Source organism: Curcuma longa, chromosome 1, assembly GCF_044706935.1.
Source record: "Curcuma longa cultivar G26 ecotype Majalengka, Jawa Barat chromosome 1, ITB_CL_G26_1.1, whole genome shotgun sequence".
Lineage (NCBI taxonomy): Eukaryota > Viridiplantae > Streptophyta > Magnoliopsida > Zingiberales > Zingiberaceae > Curcuma > Curcuma longa.
The window spans coordinates 10,882,495-10,904,662 of record NC_133861.1 but is presented as its reverse complement, the minus strand read 5'-3'; the positions used below and the strand labels follow the sequence as shown (position 1 = coordinate 10,904,662).

General features: G+C 37.3%; 3 protein-coding genes across 5 annotated transcripts; 1 reads left to right on the top strand and 2 right to left on the bottom strand.

Annotated features, from left to right (window-relative positions):
• Positions 1-1,503: 1,503 nt before the first annotated feature.
• LOC141821221 (NDR1/HIN1-like protein 13) lies at positions 1,504-2,229 on the bottom strand. Its single transcript, XM_074708624.1, has one exon. The coding sequence runs from the start codon at positions 2,227-2,229 to the stop codon at positions 1,504-1,506; it is 726 nt and encodes a 241-aa protein (XP_074564725.1).
• A 1,171-nt stretch (positions 2,230-3,400) lies between these two features.
• Positions 3,401-21,293, top strand: LOC141840044 (calmodulin-binding transcription activator 2-like). Of its 3 annotated transcripts, XM_074727936.1 has the most exons (10): positions 3,401-3,785; positions 5,906-6,025; positions 8,001-8,116; positions 8,626-8,714; positions 9,356-9,401; positions 10,407-10,608; positions 10,688-10,834; positions 10,917-11,007; positions 11,779-12,242; positions 21,284-21,293. In XM_074727936.1, exons 1-7 carry the CDS (start codon positions 3,746-3,748, stop codon positions 10,780-10,782), a joined length of 708 nt encoding a protein of 235 aa, XP_074584037.1. In that variant the 5' UTR covers positions 3,401-3,745; the 3' UTR covers positions 10,783-10,834; positions 10,917-11,007; positions 11,779-12,242; positions 21,284-21,293. The 3 variants fall into 3 exon arrangements, with proteins under 3 accessions (XP_074584037.1, XP_074584046.1, XP_074584029.1); XM_074727945.1 differs by lacking the exon at positions 21,284-21,293 and having other exon boundaries at positions 10,407-10,590; positions 11,779-12,329; XM_074727928.1 differs by lacking the exon at positions 21,284-21,293 and having other exon boundaries at positions 11,779-12,329.
• LOC141835011 (homeobox-leucine zipper protein ATHB-16-like) lies at positions 16,952-18,473 on the bottom strand. The gene is made up of 3 exons (XM_074722430.1): positions 18,114-18,473; positions 17,649-18,028; positions 16,952-17,572 (listed from the first exon to the last, which is right to left on the bottom strand). The coding sequence occupies exons 1-3, from the start codon at positions 18,175-18,177 to the stop codon at positions 17,219-17,221; spliced, it is 798 nt and encodes a 265-aa protein (XP_074578531.1). The 5' UTR covers positions 18,178-18,473; the 3' UTR covers positions 16,952-17,218.
• Positions 21,294-22,168: the final 875 nt, after the last annotated feature.

Below are 22,168 nucleotides of genomic sequence, written 5' to 3'. Positions count from 1 at the left end.
GAAAGAAAATGAATGTACATAGCCCTTGACTCGGATTTAGTTCGATCACATGATAAGTTTTATCCTTTGCCATCATTATTTGATCGATCCACACATTTCGGCAATGATTAGGTCAATTGGCTAACAATTCAAATTCTTCCTTACTAGATCTCTTTCTATAAATATTATGATACATCATCTACTTAATCGACTTAGACAACCACAATGGCAAACGTAGCTACGAGTGTTAGTCTGGTGGGCATGTTTATCATCGCCATGGTCGACGCCACTGCCACCATTATTGTGGAACCACCATCTGCCTGCCCAGACATTATACCTAGTGTGATCGATTGCTTGTCATACATTTCCAACGGTAGCATCGCTGCTCGACCAAGCAAGGCATGTTGCATCGGCATTGCCAGCGTTATCAAAGGGAGCACTACAGTTTGCATATGCAAATCCCTCGAAGAGGCATTAAACTATGGTGTGCCTATAAACATGACGAGGATACTTGGCCTCCCTGTGGCTTGCTCTGTCGACGCACATAAGATCGACTGCAGCGGTGTGTTTTTGGATCGATATCTAGAGTTTTATCTTTTCCTTTCATGATTTTTCATCCGGGCCGGGATTAATAACTCATCGTTTTTGCTCGTTTCTTTTGTGATTACAGATGCGAATTCTCCATCGTCGTCTTTCTCTCCACGTAAGTATAAAGAGCTCGTTAGTAAATATATAGTCTCAAACTATAATAATTTAGCATATTAATCATGTATTTTTAGTTCATAATATAACAAGATTTAAAATATCGTCTGTGGATCATATATATGCATGCAGTACCCTCGTCGCCATCTCCAACCCCATCGCTGCCGCAATCTCCCACTCCATCACCAGCATCACAAGTGTTCGCTCCTGCTCCTACACAAACGCCTCATTCATCTGAAGCTCCAAAGCTCAACACTCCTCCAGTCGTCATGGTCGACCTTCTTGTTGCATTCTTTATAATTTTTTCCCTTTTGTTTTAATATTTTAGTTTGATTTTTTTTTTGTTGTCATTTAGCAGAAAATTTTGAGAGAGAGTAGAGTTAGATGGATCATTTTTTTATTTATAATAAAATTTGAACTTGAGATAAAGTTGTTTTAATACTTATAAATAAAATTAAAACATTGTGAATCAATTAGGATCAATTTTTGCCACAATTGTTGTTGTTCTTATCTTTGTAGTTTCCTCAATTATGAGCAGAATGCCCTCTTCACTCGCTTGATCACTCGGTCGGTGCTGATCTTATTACGCAACTGTACGTGCCGATATATTGATTACGGCAGAAACATCTTCAAAATAAAATCGATCCAAAATAAAATCCAGGGAGAATAATAAAGAGATGGAAAGATTTTTCATCACAGGACATAAAAGACTTTAAATTTATTCAAAAAATAATAATAGAAATTAATTAGGAAAAAAATTGACTCTTCGTACTAGAATTCCCACACATCACTGCTTTATCTGTGTCTCAATATATCCTTTTCTCATGAATGAAGCTTGCTGCTGCAGTCTTGTGAGGAGATGTGCACCTTCTTGTTCTTGTCGAGCTCTGTAACTTTGACATCACAGTTCACCGCCAAGATCCTACGCCACAACTCCAGGCCTCCAACTTTTGGATTCACCGAAAAATTAGCCATCAGCTCGATCCGAAGACCTTTCTTGGATGCTTTCAGGGCTGTGTTTGAGGAGCCACGAAGAACCACTTTGAGGTCCGTCGACTTCCCTTGCGGTTGGTAGAACCCCGAGGTCGCGCCGGTAGCGATTTCTTTTCCGTCGTGCGAGGCAGCAACACGACCGCCGCCGCCATAGGCCAAGCCGATTCTGTTACTTGGGTTGCTGATCCTCACCGCGAAATCATACTCTGTTACTGACCGCGAGGAGTTCTTGATGGCGAGGGACTTGATCACGAACGTGGGGGTGCTTGGATTGACGGACGCGAAGAACGCAACGACGGCGGCGGTGATGAGGAGCAAGGGGAGCAAGACGGGGAGTAGGCGTTCCAGGAAGCGGAGGCAGCGGCAATGGCGTTGGCGGCGAAAATTTTCCTGGTTGCGGTAGTGCTCGACGAGGGCGGCGTTCTCCGCCGGCGGCACCCGGTAGATTTGATCCTTGGGGATTTGGACCACGTAGGTCGGGTGGTGGAGCGAGTGCCCGGCGGCGGGGCTGGGCAGGGGCGGCCTGCAGGGCCGGACCGCCGCCTGCTCCGCCATGGTGAGGCGGGGGAGGGATCAGGACGAGCAGGGAATAAGAGGTGGTGGTTTCTAGATGGGAGACAAAAGAGGGGACAGGAGATGCATCGCATCGGAATCAAGCCACGCCATGGATGGTGGTGGCGTTGACAATTTTTAGAAGATGTTTAACTGCCTTTGGTCGAGGTTTGACCGTTTACCATGTCAAACTTTTGACTTGCATGAGCTATTATTTGTAGTGGATGTTGTGGATCCGGCTAGATTTGGGCCTCCAACAATGGCCGTCATATCTATTTATAGTTTTGTCTGTACTTCTCGGCCTCCAAAAATGTTAATCTTCAATCTTTAGTTTTATAATATTTATACTATTATTTTTCCTCGATATTTTTTTAAAAGTTCTTCGATTATCTCAAGGCCATTCCGAAGACGGTAACAGCTAAGTTTTACCAATTTCTCACTAAAATAATTTAGTTGAGCCGTCATTTTCACACGAATTAAATATTTTTTACGTAGAAATTGTTAATAATTTCCTTTCTTCTTTCCACCTCACAACATCGTTCAATCAATGTGTGATTAGACTCAGAAGCTGCCGACGAGCAAATCAATTATTCAAAACATTTTTAGTCGTACGACAGACAGTAATGAGCAGCTGCGAAATGACTCCGACATGAGAGCTAACTAGATCCCAAAGTTCCGAAATCAAATACATCAGTTTAACGCTACAAGTCGATCGATCCAAATGCACAGACAAAACAAAATTAGATGTTTTCCGTCCATTTTATCAGTTCCCGATTTGATATGATTAATCAAAAAAAAATCAATCAATCACAATTGGATTAATATCCATCACCGGATTTCATCGAGACTCCGCAAAAACGAATGGTTCCAAGAATAGTTTTGCTTGTAAGTCGGAGAGGGATTCTACGGATCATTCAAAGTGGCGTAGGTGACGGATAACGACCTGGCCGATATAACTGGCACCGCATTTGCGGAGTCTTCAGGATCCCAAGTTGGTCCCACTGCGGGACCCATGTGACATCGAATAAGAAGATGGGTCAGCACTGCGGGGTACAATTGGACTGGTCGGAGGAATTATTCAACGGCACGTCCGTAATACGCTAATCGGGGAAAGGTATCTTTGCTTAAATAAATGGGGGTTCGAAGCAATGTATTCCTCACGCCGTCTGCCCTGCTCCTCATAGTTGCTGCTCTGCCGCATCCCGTTTCTAATTCGGCGGCTCGCCCCTTATCTTTCCCTCTCTCACCCTCGCCTTCTTCGAAGGTTCACTCCATTTGTCGCTCTCGGTTGCTGTGAAGCATCTCGCTATCCCTCCCCTGGGGCCCTAATCGGTGATCTTCCGAGAAGTTTCGCGCGATCGGTATCCCTTATATAGCCCCGGAAGCAAATGGGATTTGATTGTATTATCGGAACCTCTTGAGCAGATCTGCCGCTCTGATTCCTTTAGATGGTGAAAAATATGGCGTTTTGAGAATCTACAAGTTAGGATTCTGGTGAATCTTTGTGTCGGGGATATATATGGAAGGCGGCAGGCGTGGTGAAGCGAATGCATCTTTTGGTGAGAGGTTTTACGTTTTTGTGCTTTTACGCTTTTTCTCATCCTTGGCAGTTTTTGTTTTCTTCCTTATTTTGTATGCATGTGTAGATCTATTGACATGGTTTCGTATCCAATCGTATATTCGTTTTTTCATATAAGTTTCATTGGGTTAATTCTCCGGGCCACAGTTGATTTTTATGCTCTTCTGCTCTATTGCCTGCAGGCTAAATCGATGCGAATGTAGTTTAGTTGCAATCAAACAAATGTTAGAAAGGCATAGGAAATAAATAATTACTACCCCTTCGATTTTCTTCTTTGATAGAATCTAACGAATCATTGATTATTATTTCTTCGCTGTAAACTTTTAGACCTTTTGGATATGTGGTGCATTCTCCACTATATTGCATTGAATGGTTGGATCAGATGGTTGATTCGGATTAAGGCTCGTGCATTATGGTATGGTAAAGCTGGAATGTAGAAGGGATCTTAATATGACAAGGTAAGCTCATCGAGCATGTTGGTTATTGTAACTACTCAATAGGGTTAATCGACGAATCTATCCTGACCCTTAAGGGTGCGATTGGTTCAGGATTATCGTTGATAACTTTAGTTATTTGTCCATGTTTATCAATAATAACCTTGTTTGGTTAGATTATAATTGATTTCCAAGTAATGCAACATCACCATCACATCAGCAAAATATCAGCAAATGGGTTATAAACTTGGAATGTGATTACCGATTACTTTAGTAGCCTAAGGTTTTTTGCAATTTCAAAGTTAACGAATTTTTTTCCATGATTACTCTTCGATTTTAAAACTGAATTAATTAAAATGTACAGTGAAACTGAGTTAATTAATTTAATAAATTTTAATTTAAATACTTATAAATTTAAAGGAGATAATTTAAAGAATTATTTTATTAAAATATGTATAAATTTATTTTAAATTTTAAAAAATTATAAATAAATTATATTTATTTTTTATATATTATCAACTTATTATTATCATTAATATTAATATTATTAATTTAATTTATTTTTAAAAAAATAAATTGAATTAAGAGTCATATAGTAAATGTTAAATTTGTTATGTTTTATTCTCTCCAAATAAATAAGTTAAACCAAATAATATTAGATTATATTTTATACCCCATAACCTTGGTTATGTGATTACATGGTAATCACATAACCAAGATTATACATGATAACTGAAACCAAAAGCACCCTTAAGGTTTGTAACGGATACCAAAACATCTGTTTGTAGTGAATTTCAACTTGAACTTCATGATTATCAATAGTGGAACCCTAAGTGCTACTGTGTTGGCTGCCATATAAGTGGACTATAAACATATTGTTGGTTTAGTTGGACACATACTATTCCGGATCATCAAGGTAATCAACTATATTTTGGGCTTTTCTTAATTTTGCATAGGTGGAAAACTGATTTAGTTAATCCAAATATGATTGCACAACGATTGGAAGCCATTGTTACAATTTTGAAAGTTCATAAGTTGGTTTAGGATTTAAATTTTTGGCATATTCAATATGCACATCAAAGTTTTGGATAATTTTGTTAATAAGCTAGTGTCAAATGGTTCTAAACTAGATAAGCAGTCAATCAAGCACCTTGAATCATGTTAGGTGACTTCAATCATGGTGCATAGGTAAATGCCTGATCGCTTAAGGCCTGTAACTATATTATCTAATCAATTCTGTTTTCTCTTTGACAGTCATTCTATGGTTGGTCATCTTTTTAAAGAATTTGTTGACTTCAAATTCTAATTCATTGTTTTATTTGTTAAGGAATATTTAGCTATCTTTCTGTTTGCAGCCGGAGTCCTAGTTTTCTATGCTCCGAAATCCCAATACATGGACATGAAATGCATTGGGAGTATTACAATCCTAGTATACTTACAGTACCAACTTGTCTATTTGGTATACAGACAATATTATTGTGCAGCTATTTTTCTCTTGTGATTATATAAATGGTTCTGTAAAAAATTTCTTACGTCCTAAGAAGGGACTTGGTTGGATTTAAGCACAATCTAATTTCTTGAGTAAACTCTTTTCTTTCATCCTCCTGTAGATACTTCTCTCTTGTTATTGTCTCCCTCTGATGAGATAATTTTTGTGGATATACAGATATTGAGCAATTACTTGTGGAAGCACAACATCGATGGCTACGCCCTGCTGAAATATGTGAAATACTTCAGAACCATAGGAAATTTCGTATAGCACCAGAACCTCCAAATAAACCTCAGAGTATGAAGTCAAGTATCTGTCATTTCTTTATATATTAATTGATATTTTATGCAGAATGGATGTGCCTCTGAACCAATTAGTGAATTTTGAGTATGCTTAAATCTGTAGGTTTTAAAGAGTAAGCCTCACCTCACACATCTTTCTGAAGACCCTCTTCTTTAACTTATTCTGCCTACCAGAAAAAAAAAGATGCACTTCACTTATCAACCTTGGCTTTGGAGCATTCTTGTTTCCAGATCTACACCTATCCTTTTGGGCCATCGAAATCAAGAGCAACTGCATCCATTCCTAATGCCTTCCTAAACTGACTGTGCACCACAAAGCTCAACTTTTCAGCTGTAACGATAATCTCACCTTCTGAATCTAGCAAATCAATCTGATTAACAAATTCCCATTTCACAGGACCAACTCTGAAGATTACCCCTTACAAACACCAATATCCTTCTTTGACTCATAATTCAGTATCCCACTAAACCTTACAGCGCTTTCACCAATAACAACACCAACAGAAAGATCAGCTTCCAGAAATAGAGATAACTTTATTAATATTTGAACCATCACCAACAAATGAACCTTTCCATACCTAAATCATCAACAATATTCGCATCAAACCCCTCCAAGAGAACATCCTTACCATCCGTGTTACCTTACTTGAGCCCTTCTACCTCATCTAAATCGTCGCCCAATACTGCAAATGCATTAGTCTTTGTACTACAAGAAGTAGCCTTGGGAACAACCCCAGCATCAAAATCAAGCATCAGAGAAATAGAAATAAAACTCTATAAATGTAACAACATTTTCATCTAACTCCTCCAAGAAACACCGATACCATCCATATCACAGTACTCGATCCTATCTTCCTCATCTAAATCATTACCCAATATTGCAAAGGCATTGGTCTTTTGATTCAAATATTTCAGTTAGCCTTAGGTAATGCATTCTCCATCATGCTCTTCTAGCTCTACACCCACGACCTATATGATTCAAAATTTTCTGCATCCTCCTTAGAAGAGCCCTCTTTTTATCCATCAGGTGAACCATTAGCAGTATCCCCATTAAAACTCCTCTCTCCACACTTATCGCTTTGCTTCAGTTACCAAGTTTGTTGTAGGCATAACAAAGATTAGGGACATTCTCATGAGCAATGGAATGGAAAAGGAAAAAAATCTCTTCCCACAAGCTTCAATAAACGCAGGCAAACTTGGCTTTTTCCCTGGAGCAGTAATACCATCAAATTTTATTGAGTTGACAACGACGATAGCTAATAGAGGCAGGACATCCTTATTCATTATTTCAATAGGAAGATCAGGAAACTGAATCCAAACAGGAACTTCATCAATTTTCCTAACTACAGATTAAAGACAAGGTTTTCACAGCAGAAAGGACAACGCCCTACCATTTATAAGCCGATGCCCATTCACCAATACATCCTTACAATCGTCATGGGTCTCAAAGAAGAAAGCATAAAACCTTGCTGCAAGGATGTACTCATCAGCCCTTCTCACAATCTCCAAACAAAACATAGCATTAACAAACTCCAATGCAAGAATACTCCCCAATTATGTTCCCATATAAACTTCATACCTTTTCAAGCCTTCACCAGATTTGCATCAGAGAGAATCACTACATCAGCAGTAGACTCCTGAATCCTCCTCCTTAACAATGCCCGAGGATCTTAATTCATTAGAGGAACAAGATTGGAAAAATCCTTCCCAGTTGAGTGATCGCCGATCATCCAATCCATTAACACAAGCTCTTCTTAGATGACCCATGTAGATACATCCATCACCTAAAGAAGAACAAGGATCAATCAATCCATCTAGTGGCTTTTCAGCGACCTATCCAACCCCCCATGAGGAAGGTTGCCACCATCTCAAGAGAGAAACCTTCCTGCTATTTTCACATATTAACCTTTTTTCTCGTCTTCTTTAGTATATTCTTATGTTGAAGAACTATCTTCCTTTTTTTTCTTTAGGTGGATCCCTATTTCTATTTGACCGAAAAGTGTTAAGGTACTTCAGAAAGGATGGCCATAATTGGAGAAAGAAAAAGGATGGAAAAACAATTAAAGAAGCTCATGAGAGATTAAAAGTAGGTAAATTTTGTAATCTATTTCCATTTGTTTTTCATTTTTGGCGGCGGCGGGGGATGTAGTAGTGTGTAATCCTTGCTTTCTGATTTTAACAAAAATAGATTGGAAAATCTGTTTTCTTTGTCACGTGCAGACTTATGGATATATTTTTTTAGAAGGTAGTCTATGATATGTAGGTATACTTAGTAATGCTATTTCGATGGACCCAATCACTCATTGACACCTTCAAGGAATAAGCTGCCTCATGCACCTAACCATGCTACCACGTGTAGAGTCTACATCATAATATTATTGCTTCATGCATTGCTTCACTGGAGCTATGTAAGCTGTGTGACATGTAGCAGAAATGAAAAGTATGAGTATTTCAGAGTTTTTGTGAAATTATTGGGGGAAAAAACTTTTTTCAGTTTGTTCTTACATCGAGTAGTTCCTCTTCATAGAATTAAGTATAGCATCAATTTCCTGAAGTTTGTCTTGAATTCAACCAAACTTATGATGATGGTTTCAGGTTGGAAGTGTTGATATGCTTCATTGCTATTATGCTCATGGCGAGGAGAACGACAAATTTCAAAGGCGGAGTTATTGGATGCTGGAAGAGTAAGTTTTAAATGTGTGTTTTTTTATAGTTCTACGCTGCAACACAGTGTTTTTTTCTCTTTTCCTTTTTTGTGGTTAATTTTCACATGAGGACTTTTCTGCTTCATCAGTAAATGGCAGAAATGGTCTATAAAAAATTGTTATTTTTCAAAATTCAATGTTTATTTTAAAATCTATACTTATCAATATTGATGTGTATGGGACCTGCTTTAGATTTTCATTGAATTATTTGGGTTTAAGGATCAAAATCATCCAAAAGTTGTGCATTGCTAGGTTGTTGAAACTCAAATCTCCAAGGGCCGGACTGATTCCAGATTTAGTAACAAAAATTTGTGTGATATTTTCCAATTTTTAAACAAATGAACCTTGTACCTTTTCATTGTATAAACCAACAATGCATTACCAATTGCAAAAAGATATATGTTGGCATTGACTTATATGAAGATAGAAACTTATACTTAGTTCTAGTTTGCTGCTCCTACGTGCAATCCATGTAATCTTTTTTTCTGGAAATTATTGCTGTCGTGTTATCTTTTTGCCTTAGTGGAATCCGTGCTCACAAAGCCTTCATATTTTGATTATTGCTATTGCTTTTAATTTTTTAACTGCACTGGATGTTATAGTTTTGTTTCCTGTTGCAGTAATCTCATGCACATTGTTCTCGTTCATTATCGCGAAGTCAAGATTGTAAGTCACTTTTCTATTTATATATTTGCATTTTACACTTTTTTCTTTATTTTTTTATCTATCTTGCTCATCCCCGTGTATCCATCCTCGAACATTAATTACATAAATTACTTGCTGCCTTTAATCATAATAGTTAATTTTTTTCAAGGAGTTGCACGAACATCATTCAAAATAGTTACTAAAAGTAGACAATCAGAGAACCCATCTATACCTCCACTCTTCTTCTGTTGTCCTTTAAGATGGCTTTAGCCTTTCTGTTTCTAAAATAGCTGTTGCCTTCCCAATTAAATGGGTTGTGGCAACTTGCCGGCACTTTAGCAACTAAATCACCAGAATCTCGAAGCAAGGCAATTCCCATCTGACACACATGATGCATTATAGATCCATCATATGAGACTTGAATTCATCTGAAGCCTGTGTTAACCCTTTGAACCTGGGCTTCTGTGTTTTACCCAAACTGCTATTGTTTGACATCAAGCTACCCAATTATCTTTTTGACTACTGCCTCCCATCATTTTTGTCCGTCTCTCATCATTTATGTCTCTCAACAGCAAATTGACTCAACCATGCTAAAATGGTTACAAAGTAAAAGCTTCATTTCTGTTCTGTAATATCCATAAGAAATCTTTTAAAAAGGCCACTAACATAACAGTATGTGCAAATATGCCCCAAATACTGGTGATAGGCCACGTATTTCACAATATTTTCCAAATGAAAAGTCCAATCAGTATAAATATTCCGTGTTTCCTTCCAGCCTACCAATATTGAAGATCTATAACAAAGGTCATAAGCTCTTTGGAGCAGATGGCTTGAAGATGTGAAGACCAAACCCAATAGCCCCTCTTAAGCTCTAGAGTGTCTTAAATGAGCATCTTAATCATCGTGGACCATGTTTGAAAGTCATGTTGAACTTAGTTAATTTATGATCTTATAAATTCAGTCGATGCATGCTTTGATTTATTTGTAATTATATAAATTAACCCACCCTATTGCAATGGTCTTCAGGATAGATCAAGTCTCAGCCGTTCAACAAGTCTCAGTCATACAAGAGACGACCAAATTCAAAGTCTCAGCCGTTCAACAAGTCTCAGCCATACAAGAGATGACCAAATTCAACCACCTTCACAAGTCATTGGCGGTGATAGCCCCAACAGTGCCCACACATCAGAATATGAAGATGCTGAATCAGGTGCAACATTTGCTACATGTAATGTATCTTTTTGTTGTGCATTCGCGTAGTGCATTTCACTTTTCATATTTCAACCATTGTGCAACTTGTCTTTCAGCATATTCAAAGCAAGACTCGAAGCGGCAGATAATTATCAGACAAGTTCCCGATACCACTCTTTCACTAAGATGCGGCGACATGATGATTGACTAATGATCATCTAGACTTTTTGAGCCCTGCATTCCATTTCCAACGCAGCTTATTTGTGAGTAATGCACTTAGCATGTTTTCATGTGGTTTTGTAACTTAAATTGGTCCTTTATTTATTATCGTTCGCTTTGGCACAGTTTGATCCAACATCCAAGGTTGAGGTCTTAATAGGACAGGCTTCCAGAAACCATCGGCCGGCAGCCCGTCACCGCGACGCGACTCTTACAGGTAAAATACCCATACAATAACATAAAAAATAAAAATAGAACTCGAAGTCTCTTAAGTTTGCTATGCTGGTGAAGTCTCGATGGCTGAGTTATACTTCTATTCCTCAAATTGGCTCATGTTCATATAAATAAAAAGCTCTTGCAACCGCGGCAAATGAGATATGGTGGGCCGTCAGATATTAATCACACGGCTTAGGATGCACCATGTGGGATCTCCTACGCCGCTTTTTGATCTGTACGTGCATGGCCTTGAGTCCACTTTAGAAAGCTCTGGTCTGAACTTCACCACCCTTCAATATCATTCATTGATTTTCCCTCAAGAAATCTATTAGAATCAAGCCTTTTTGACCTGTACGTGCATGGCCTCCGGTCCACCCTAGGAAGGTCTGGTCGTGACTTACGTCGCCACCCTTCTAAATCATTCCTCTTGATTTCTCAAATTACGCAGCACTAATCTTCTATGTACTCAAACCCGTTGGCCGCTTCCGCCATGCTCATCGCTAGGAGAATAGCAGCTGTCAACAAGTTTCGCACCTCTGCAGTCACCAGAACGCTCTGTCCCTCCTTCACTGTTTTGCCCTCCGACGCCTCGAATCCAGGAAGCGGGGAGCGCAGCATCGACGTCGCCCGCCGCCGCGAAGCCGCCCCGTCCCCGGTCTTCGTCGGGGTGGGGACCTCTTCCCCGCCATCTTAGGAGATCTTTCGCTCAGATTAAAATTAGTCATCTAATGATTATGATTGTTCCTCTGACAAGTTTAGTGTTTTGTCGCAGATGCGCTGGATCCGTTCAACCAGCGGCGGAGCCTAATCGATGTCTTCAATCAGGTGGGCCGGATGCTGGATTTCCCCTTCGGGGCGGGATGGCGTGGGTGGGACGCGAGGGAGGACGACAAAGCGCTGTACCTGAAGGTGGAGATGCCGGGACTGGGGAAGAATAACGTGCAGGTGAAGGTGGAGAACAACACGCTGGTGATTAAAGGGGAGGTGCTGAAGAAGGGAGCGGAATGCGGCGAAGGGGAACAGGGGGGAGACGAGGAAAGGGAATGGGAAAGGGGCGACGCAGGTGCAGTAGCCGCATCGAGCTTCCGGAGAATCAGTATGATTTGGAAGGCATCAAGTCGGGGATGAGGAACGGAGTATTGAGAGTGGTGGTGCGATGTCCCCATCGAGTGAGCGAGAGTAACTGCCTAGTGGATGTAATATGCCGTGTCTTATTTCTGAGTCGTTGTCGTGTCAGTATGTGATGTGCGTAGTGAAATAGTTTTAGTGTTTTTTCATAATACTTAAATTGCTAGCTTCAAAAATAAAAATAAAAATGTTAACGATGGGTCGTCCGTCGTAGTTATTCATATGTTAAAAGTGATCAGCAGACGTCAGTAACGATTTTACGCATTTAAACATCAAATGTAGTAATGTAATCAAACTGCTAGCAAAGGTACAATAATAATATTGGCTTCACAGGTTTCCTGCTGTATTGTGCAGAAAAATCTGGATTTGCTGGCTGCTATATTGCGCACTGAAGTTCCATGCAGATTGGATCTTCTCTCGGCCAATCTCATGCTCCTTCAGCCTGGAGAGGCAAAGAGGCTTTTGGTACTCAGTAGCGTCAGACTTGCAGGCTTGGCTTTCTTTGCACCGTCAATGGAGTGACCAAAGGTCCATACAGAGCATAACACAAAAGAGCCGCCGAATCGGCTAATTGGTGACTTTTTAACTAAATATTCTAATAGATCTCACTGCTTCAAAAACGAACCCGACAGCAATTGACTATCAGATTTAGTTGAAAAAGTTCGGCAGTAATTTAAACATCCAATTAAAGAGGTAATATTATTTCTTTTCATTTGATATTTTCTAAATAAATAAAAAAAAATTGAAATAAAACCAAAAATACAGATGGATCAGAGCGTGTATCTCATAGACAACAAAAATTATACATCACGTCATAATTAAAATTCTTTCAATGAGTACTGATCTTAATTTTTTTTTCGAAAGATTTTTTCTAAAATTAATCCATCAAGTTCCTCTCTCTCTCTCTTTTAGATGTCTATTTTTTGTAACTTTATATCAAAATGAGTCACCATTTTTTTTTAACAAGTCAATCCTCAAAATTGGAGTAACTTTTATAGTACTCGATGCCTTTTAATCGAGTAAAATCTTCAGTCGCTGATCAAACTTTGATTTAATTTAGGCACTACAACATTTGATCTTATAATGCATTTCATATAAATAAGCTAATACGAATTTATTTTGGTTCTGATTAAACTTTTGTGAACCTATAGCATGAGTGGTGTCATTTCCTCATGACCTTTTGCAAACATAATTAAAAGAATGCATATTCGCATGAGTGGTGCCAAACACTCAATTTGAAACCCTATATTAAGAGATAAATTCCTCTTGGTTAGTGTTTTCTTTGTCACGGTGATTTGGATTATCTTGATGAGAAGGAATCAAAGATCGATGTTTTCCTTTTTCATGATGGCTAGCTAGGATTGCTATGATGAGGTGGTAAGTTAATGTAGGGATCCAAGCAACCAAGTCCACATGGTACTCTCGACCCTTAAATTTATAAGTAAACTAAAGCCATTAAAAGACAAGAGAGAAAAGATACTAGCCATCAAAGACAAGAAACCAAAAGCAACAAAGCTATCATCACCCAATGGAAGTTTGACGATTAGATGAACCAATTAATTAGATCAACTAGAGACTTTAGATTCATAAAAATGAAAATGAAAGTGAAGAAAGAGTTTTGAGAGCTTCAATTATCTTAGTTAAAGACTATTGATTCTTAAATATTACTAGCTATCTTGACAAATTAAAGTAATTAATTTGACAATGACCTCCACAAATGATAAATAGTGATATGTTTGACCACTAGTTCTTGCATCATTAATTATTTCTTGTCTACTTTTCTTCACTGTTCAACAAATGAAGACTTTGACAATTATTTAAGTAAAAAAAACTAAAATGCAATCCCCATTCACATATTTATCATATTATGCATGTCCTACATTTTTATTAGGTTATATATATATATATATATATATATATATATATATATATATATATATAAATTGTATCATTGATTTATTGAAAATGAAATGTCGATGCCAATAAATATAATTAAATAAGGTCCAGTGTGTGTGGTCATGGTCCATCAATCTCTAATCTGTCTGATGCATGCATATCCATCTAATTAATTTGCCAATTGTTGCACCAAATTGTCATGGAATATTATGGTGTCTCTTTCTCTTCTTTCTTGTGGCACCATAAGGAATCCAGCTCTTGAAAAGTGAGACATGTACCAAACCAAGGACATTGCTTGAAAAAAAAATGAAGGCAAAATATTAAAGAAGTTGTTTGAAACAAAAATAAAACACTAATTGATAGACCAATTATGATTAAAAGATAATCAAGTGGTACACTTATTACTCACTCTTAGTGATAAAAGTGGTTTCCATTAGCAAACAAAAACATGGATATATTAATTCCATAGTTTGGCCCTTCCAAAGGATTATTTTAATTTAAAGGAACTTAGTTAGCATAACTACTCAAAATTAGAGCATTTATGGGTGTTTGTGGTTGACACTACCCACAACATCAGTGCATGTAGATGGCCTAACATCACTGTAGCAATGGATTTCTATCTCTTGATTTAATGTTTTTTTTTCTAAACTGAGGAAAATATAATTAACTTGTCGTCATTCAAATAATAAGTATTTTCATTTAATCAATGGGCTCACAATTAAGAGTAGTAGTCAAAGTTGATTAAGCTTCTTCTCCGTTAATACGCACTAGCTAGCTAGGCAAATTTGTTATTTCCAAAAGCTATATAATTGTTAGCAACATGAGATTTTCATAATTAATTGAAAGTTTAGGTTAAGCATGCATCAAGCTATAGTTAATATAATCCAGGCAGAATAATTAATTAGAACATCAAGATCACAAATGTCTCGCTATAAGACTTCGAACACCATTGTATTAATACGACACGTTTTTCATCTTCTTTAATAGAATATTAATTTAACCCATTGTATCTAGCCGTCCTCAAATATAAAAACTCTCTTGAAAATATTTGTTTATGATCCACTTATAACTTTTAAATGCATCCTATAGCATCTACTAGACTTTAGAATGCTCTCTTTATGGTCTGTTAATGAAACATATGGCTATGACAAAATAGTCAAAATTTTCACTTTATATTTCAAAGCTATCTAAAATTATTTTAAGTGTCATAGGGTTTTAGAAAATAGTAAGTTAAAATAGAAAATTTAGAATTCAACCTCGAGACTCGACTAATTAGCACTAATCAATTAATAGTAATGAGTAATCGATTGATATTGAAGTGGATGAAGTCGTTGAGCTGATAAGTTAGAACAATGATCAAAACTACAGTGGATTAATCGACAAATGGGAAAAGACAATCGATTGATATATAGATGGAATTATATTCAGTTCGATAACAACCTTATAAAAGAGGATTTTAAGAAAAATTGAAGATATCGGTCCTTGGGGTTTAGGAACAAGTACTTTTATATTTTTAGACCATCAAAAGGTAACTCAAAACATCTAAAATAAAATATTTATAAAGTAATTTACTTTCATTGTATTTATTTTTTATATATATTTTTATTCTTATTGTATTGTTTGCAAGAACAAATTAATGTAAGAGATTTCTTCGCCTTTGAAAGATCTTCAAAAAAGAGAAGAGAATGGTTGTGGTAGAATGCTAAGATTAGATCTTGGATATAATAGTCTTGAGAAGTTGTGAACCAAATAAATTTTGATTTTGTATTTGTACCGTCAATTCCACTTTAAGTTTTCCACATGAAAATCCTATTCACCCTTCTCTAACTTGCATCGGTCCCAACAATAATAACATCGATAAAGATAATTTTGTGTGGCGTCTCCAAATTAAAATTACATTTTAAAACTATGCTTACGCAATGTTAGTTATGGATTCACTTAATTCTTCTTTTATTCTATACATTTCTTCCAATATTTTAATAGGTGCATGTTGCACATGCATTCTATTAATTATATCAAATACTACTTCGAACGACCAAATCTCTCGTTTCGATCGACTCCTTTTGCTATGAAAGTATTTAATTTTGTCGATTGCATCATCTTATATAGTTTTTGATATGATATGCAAATATATATTTGACGAACACCCAACTGGACAAAATGACAAAAGTAAAATAATAATAAAAACATGGAAGTGACATGAAGAAAGTATGATAATGACGTATGTAATTCAGATTAAAAAAAATAGACACGAAGAAAGTAGCTTCATGTAATTCAGATTTTTGTTAAACAGTTTGGATCTCACAACGTAGGGACTGTGATCTGGTGACCAAGAACAAATGATCCATTTTTTTTAAAAAAAATCTAAATATATATAGTTTAAAATTATTTTACTCGAGAACATTAATTGATGGTCCCGAGTCTACTTCTTTCTTTGTTTTGCTTTTGCTAAGCTACATACACCACTGCCATAGAAAAATGCTTAAGAGAAAATGACACAGAGGCAACAGCAGAAAGGATCCAAAAGAATACACCTCAACATGTCACTGCTCTGCTGTTCATGTTTCTGACCAAAAAGAAAGTGTTTTCCCCCCTTTAATACAGTAAAAAAGGTAGCCAAGCTTTGTTCTTTACATTGTTGAGAATCATAAGACATGTAGGAAAAGGAGCCGAGCATAAAAAGCAGAGCTTTTCGATACTCTTTTAACTGTAACCCACAGTATGTTTTTTTTTTGACCTTTCTAATAATTTATTTATCTGATCTTAGTTTTCTGTGGGAAAGACCTTTGTTATCTACCTAAATTCTTGCTGGAATCCAAAGCCCCAGATTGCTAGCGGGGGCATGAGTCTGTTACTGATAAAGAGACAGTTACCATGTTAAACAAATGAAAACATGCTGCATGCATCCACTCCCAAAGCAAGAGATAAAACTATCATCTATCCTACTTTTGAGTTCAACAGTAAATTACCTTATTCGTTTGCTTCCTCCAACAAGAGAGAGAGAGAGAGAGAGAGAGGGAGGAGCTTTACTCCTACTTTTGTCTTCAGCATGGAAAGCTAAGCCCTTCAGTACACATTTCTAATAGAGATCATAGCAAAGCTAGCTCCATTTACAGTAGTTTTTTTTTGTTTTTTACACGAGAGATCATATCATGTCAACCACCCATGTGCTTACTCAATCCTGTGGCTCATTCCCATCCTTCTGAGTAATACCAAGGGAGGCTTGGTGCTTCTTCTTCGGAGAACAAGCTACCACAAGGCTCTTGATCTTCTCCATACAAGGATTTTACTTCAGAGTAGTTCATCATCTCATCTTGAGCCTTGATCTCGAACACGGAGGAGCACTGAGAATTGAGCCCCATGAAGCTGTGCTGCTCCAGCACCACCACAGAATAAGGACTAGTTTCATCATTGAACACCGCACTTGAATCACTGTCAGAAGCTCCATCTCTATAGACAAAAACTGATTTTTTATCGTCATCAGCGCCTTTCTTCTTCGACTCAGTTTCAGATCTTGCTAGCCCGGCCTTCAGCTCCTTTACCTGAACCATCGGTGATCAGACAAAGCCAATTATACGCAGAGTTGGTTACCTGAAGCAACCAAAATTTGCAACTTACATTTCCTTCGAGAGCCTCCTTTTCACGGCGGAGCGCATCGTAGTCGAGCTTGAGAGCATCATGACGTGCTTTCAGCACGGTGTAGTCTCTTTCGAGCTGCTTAGTTTTCCATCTGGCACGGCGGTTCTGGAACCAAATCGCCACTTGACGTGGCTGCAGGCCTACTTCTTGTGCCAGTCTCACCTTCCTCTCCGGGTCTAATTTGTTCTCCACTTCAAAATTTTTCTCTAGAGCTTTTACTTGATCTACACTAAGCCTGCGCTTCTTCTCTCCTAGTGATGACTGTCCATAGGAGCACAGATCGTCCTCTTCTACCTCCTCCATACCATTTACAAGAAGGGACTGAAATCTTTCCTCCTGCTTCTCCTTTTCTTCTTCTTCTGTTAAACAACATGAAATAGAAGAATTTAAATTACAAGAATGGAGAAGGTAGCATGAAAGAAAAGAATATCTTGGCCTGTATACCAGAACAACTAGCATCTTTTCCTTCATGTCCTGAAAAAGAGCCTGAGCTGCTGAGCCTCTTCATTTGTCTTACTGCTTTTTTCAGCTGGTGGCTATGTGGATGGTATAAGAATAATTGAAATTGGTATGAAGAGGAGGTCGATGAGAAAAACAAGCAGCTGAAAGAGTCGTCACTTAGTTTCCATGGTGCCTCTTATTTCTTCTCCTTATTTCTACCTCTGACTTGTGCCTCTGAACTCCTCACAAGAAGCAAAACTCTCCATGTGAGCCTTCTTTATATACATCTTCAATTTTCCTCAAAGCATACAGATATCAAATGAGAGGAAAGAGAACAGGGTAGAGCTGCAGGAATCTAGCAGTCTATATATAAAACAAGCAAAGTTCTAGAGGTGGTAGGATTAAGAGGTGACCTTAGTTATTGGTGGGGGGAACAGATGAAATGAAACCTAAATGAAATGCAACCTAAATCCGAAAAAACAAAAGTTTTGTTAAAGATCAGCAAATACTAGTTTATACAAAGCAATATTTTGTGGAGGAGATGATGGTGGTTGGTGTGGGGAAGAGTGATTTTATTTTAAGTATATATATATATATATTTTGCTGGTAGGCCCTAAGCAAGCTTTACTTTTATAGCTGAATGGATTTACTTTCTTGGGTAAACATCGGATTGCATGCTCAGATGCTTTGGCCGTTGATGAAGCTCAAAAGGCAAAACCAATGGGGCATTATGTCTACAGTATGTTTCAACAGCTAGTTTATGAAGATAATTGTCTTAATCTGCATTACATATACAAACTGTGGGGTTTCATTGTTCTCCATGAATGGAAATGTTTTTTTTCCAGGCAATCACTTGCAACCAAGTTTGTACTTGCAACATTTTGACATCAGGGATGTCTGCACCCATTTTTCATTTTTTCTGGTTTCATGAGGATGCACAAGACCTATTGTTTGCTATGATAAAAGCATATGGATGAATGTAATGTTTTAGGTGATCTGTCTTATCCATATATTCACTGCCTAATTTAAGCAAAGGGTGACTGATCTCTATTCAACTTCAAGAAAATGACATAAGTCATCCATAAACAATAAATTTCCAATCCAAGATATGATATCAGAAACCAATACACAAGTTAGTTCAACTTCATTGAGTTTTTGTCCCATACTCCCATTTCTGCCACAGCTACGTTTCTTCTTATATTCAAAACTTGTGTCAAGCAGTGTTATAGATAGCACTGCTTTTAGATAACATGAGCAGCGCGAAGGTAGACCTTTTTCTTATACTTTGTCAGAATCAACAACCTATTTCAAGCATCAAACAGCTATTGATGTTAAAAACAAGAAATAACTAGTAATTTCCACAATGAACAATTAGGATTTTCAGGAAACTGACAAGCCTAATGTTCATTTTCTCACTAGCTTCAGTTTTCCAGTTTGTTTTGTCTTATTTATTGACTTTAGAGTCACATGGTTTAGTACTCAGAACCATCAGTGGAGATTATTCTTTTTCTTTATCTCACCTTAAATATAGTAATTGTCCACTCTAAACATAGCAATTTCCTCAAGCGACACCATTTAGTTCATTTAATAAACAATAACCAACCACCATTATTTATGTTCAGAAAAAATTGAACTGATCAATAATTTTGTACCTATGGTTATAGTCTCTCGAGGATATATACGAAATTTAAAAAAAAATGAAAATCTGCAGAGTAGCATGAAGGTCCAAGTTAATGGTTCTTTTTTTGCCTAAAATTGATCTCAACTTACCTTCTTATAACGCATACCTGAAGGGTAGAGTTGTTGCAGATCTAAACCCTGTGTAATTACTCAAGTAAGTTTAAGATTTCCCATCTGTATCTCAAATAAATCCAACTGTGTTGGACTATCCATCCATCTGTTTAGACAGATCATTCTGGAATTCCCAAATCCTTTTTATTTCTTATCTGAACCAGCTCTACAGAAACATTCAAGTTATATATTCAATAGATTGATCATGGAAATCAATGAAACCCCTTTGAAAGCTTCTCTTCTACCTAACATTCTAATAAAGTATTAGTGTAAAGAATAGCATCTTTCTTGTAGATTAATGTGCATGTGTCAGCTCATTTGAACTTATTAAATACAATAAATATAAATCAATTCAGGCAGCAGTTTCTGATGATTAAAAGCATCTTGCGTCCTCCTGTTCACATATAGTCACCCTCAGTTTTTAGACTGCCAGTGCAGTAGTTGAATAAATGCCAGACAAGCTACTACCAACCAATCTCACTAGTCATGTAGGACACAGACTGCCACATATTTGTAATTGCTGAGTTCCTGTGTTAAATGGTAATTTTTTTATTGTTGTTGGTATTTCAGCATCCAATATTGCGGCTGATGTGCTGTGAAGTAAAGCTTTCTCAATTGATTCCTTTTCTTTCACTTTCATTTTTTTTTTCAGCTGAAGTTCTGATCCACATCTCAAGTTTTCTTTTTTTTTAATGCCTATGATTCCTTGTAAGTTCCTACAAGAAAGGTCATTTTGAGACCATATCCCCATAATCATATCATAATCTGAATTCTCAGAGTCGGTTGGTGCCTAGAAGATATAGGGATGGAAGAAACAAGCTATTTTATCTACTCCAAAATGATCAAGTCTGCCTAATCAGGCTCATTATTGGTTAAACACATCCAATATATTCAGACATAGCATGGAAAAATTTTCAGAAACAGACAAAATGCATAACCAAATCCAATTATATTGGCTATTGTAACAAGTAAATGAGTCTCTAATTTATCCTAGCTTTCCCTTTCAAATAAAAACCTTAGCCTAGCTTTTATGTTAGGTCACAACGTGTAGCATATAATTTGATACATATAATTATCCCAAGATATCAAATAGTCTGAAATTTTCTACTTGGTGTAGGCATCAATTTGACAAGGAAACACTTGATGAAACACAGATAAAAGATTTAAGTTCAAATAAATTCACCCTCCTAGAAGCAGGAGACAACATATACTTTCTTGAAGGAGAAGTCTTGTCTTAACATGCCTTAGTGTCACTTATGTCGTAGTCATAACGAATATCTTCTACCTTCTTTCTTCATCCTTTCCAACTTGGCAAGGCCATCCAAGTTCAGACAAATGTTGAACGGGGTCTCTTTCTTGTTTGCAAAGTGAGAACAATCAAGTGTGCGTAGATTTGGAACTATGTGGAATGCATCAACCATCTCTTTGAGTGGTTCTCTATTCCACGTACCTCTCGGCATTGGGTGCCACCTGTTGGGGCCTGAGAATCCTGCAAAGTAGGAGGGTAAAAGCAGTGGTGGAGAGATGTGAGCCATGCCTATAAGGCTATAAGCTGTGGAGAATAATTGTTGTCTAGAGTCTAGTATGAAACAATAAATATCCACATCACAATGAGTACCAAAAGAAATGGAGTTTATTCTAAAGGCATTACTAACAGATATCAAGACTGAAACAAATTCGATTGCCTTAAGATTATAGCTAGTGTAACCTCGTAGTAGAAGTTTTCTCATAAGAGATCTGACCCAAGAAGTGGTTCTTTCTGTACTACACTTTAGTGATGTCCTGTTCTGTAGTTCCCCAGTTTTTAATTTAATGGTGAGTCAAAATTCATCACGGCATCACACAGCATGACGGCAGCTGAAAGAGGCAAAGCTGAACCGTTTTGAGCAGAACATGGAGATGTCAGAAATATAAGCGTCAAGGACTAAGAATCTAGTTGGTAATTTCCAAAGACTAGGATACCTTGCAGTAAGTAGTAGATTAACAAGAGATTTTCCTAGATATTTAATTTTATCTCTAAATGAATAGCAAAAACTAAATAAAAAACAATCTGTCACAATAAATCTACAGAAAATCCATTATTTTGTCCACAGTAGCTACCAGTTGACGAGACAAAGACAACTCGACTGATAGCGAAGTCATAGTGACATGAAAAAATGCGCGCATGGTTAAGATGGCAGATGGGAGCAAATACTCAGAACCAGATGCACTTCAAGTTCATGTTTCTAATCTGTAAGGCAACTCCATCTTCTTAGCGAGCAAGGTAA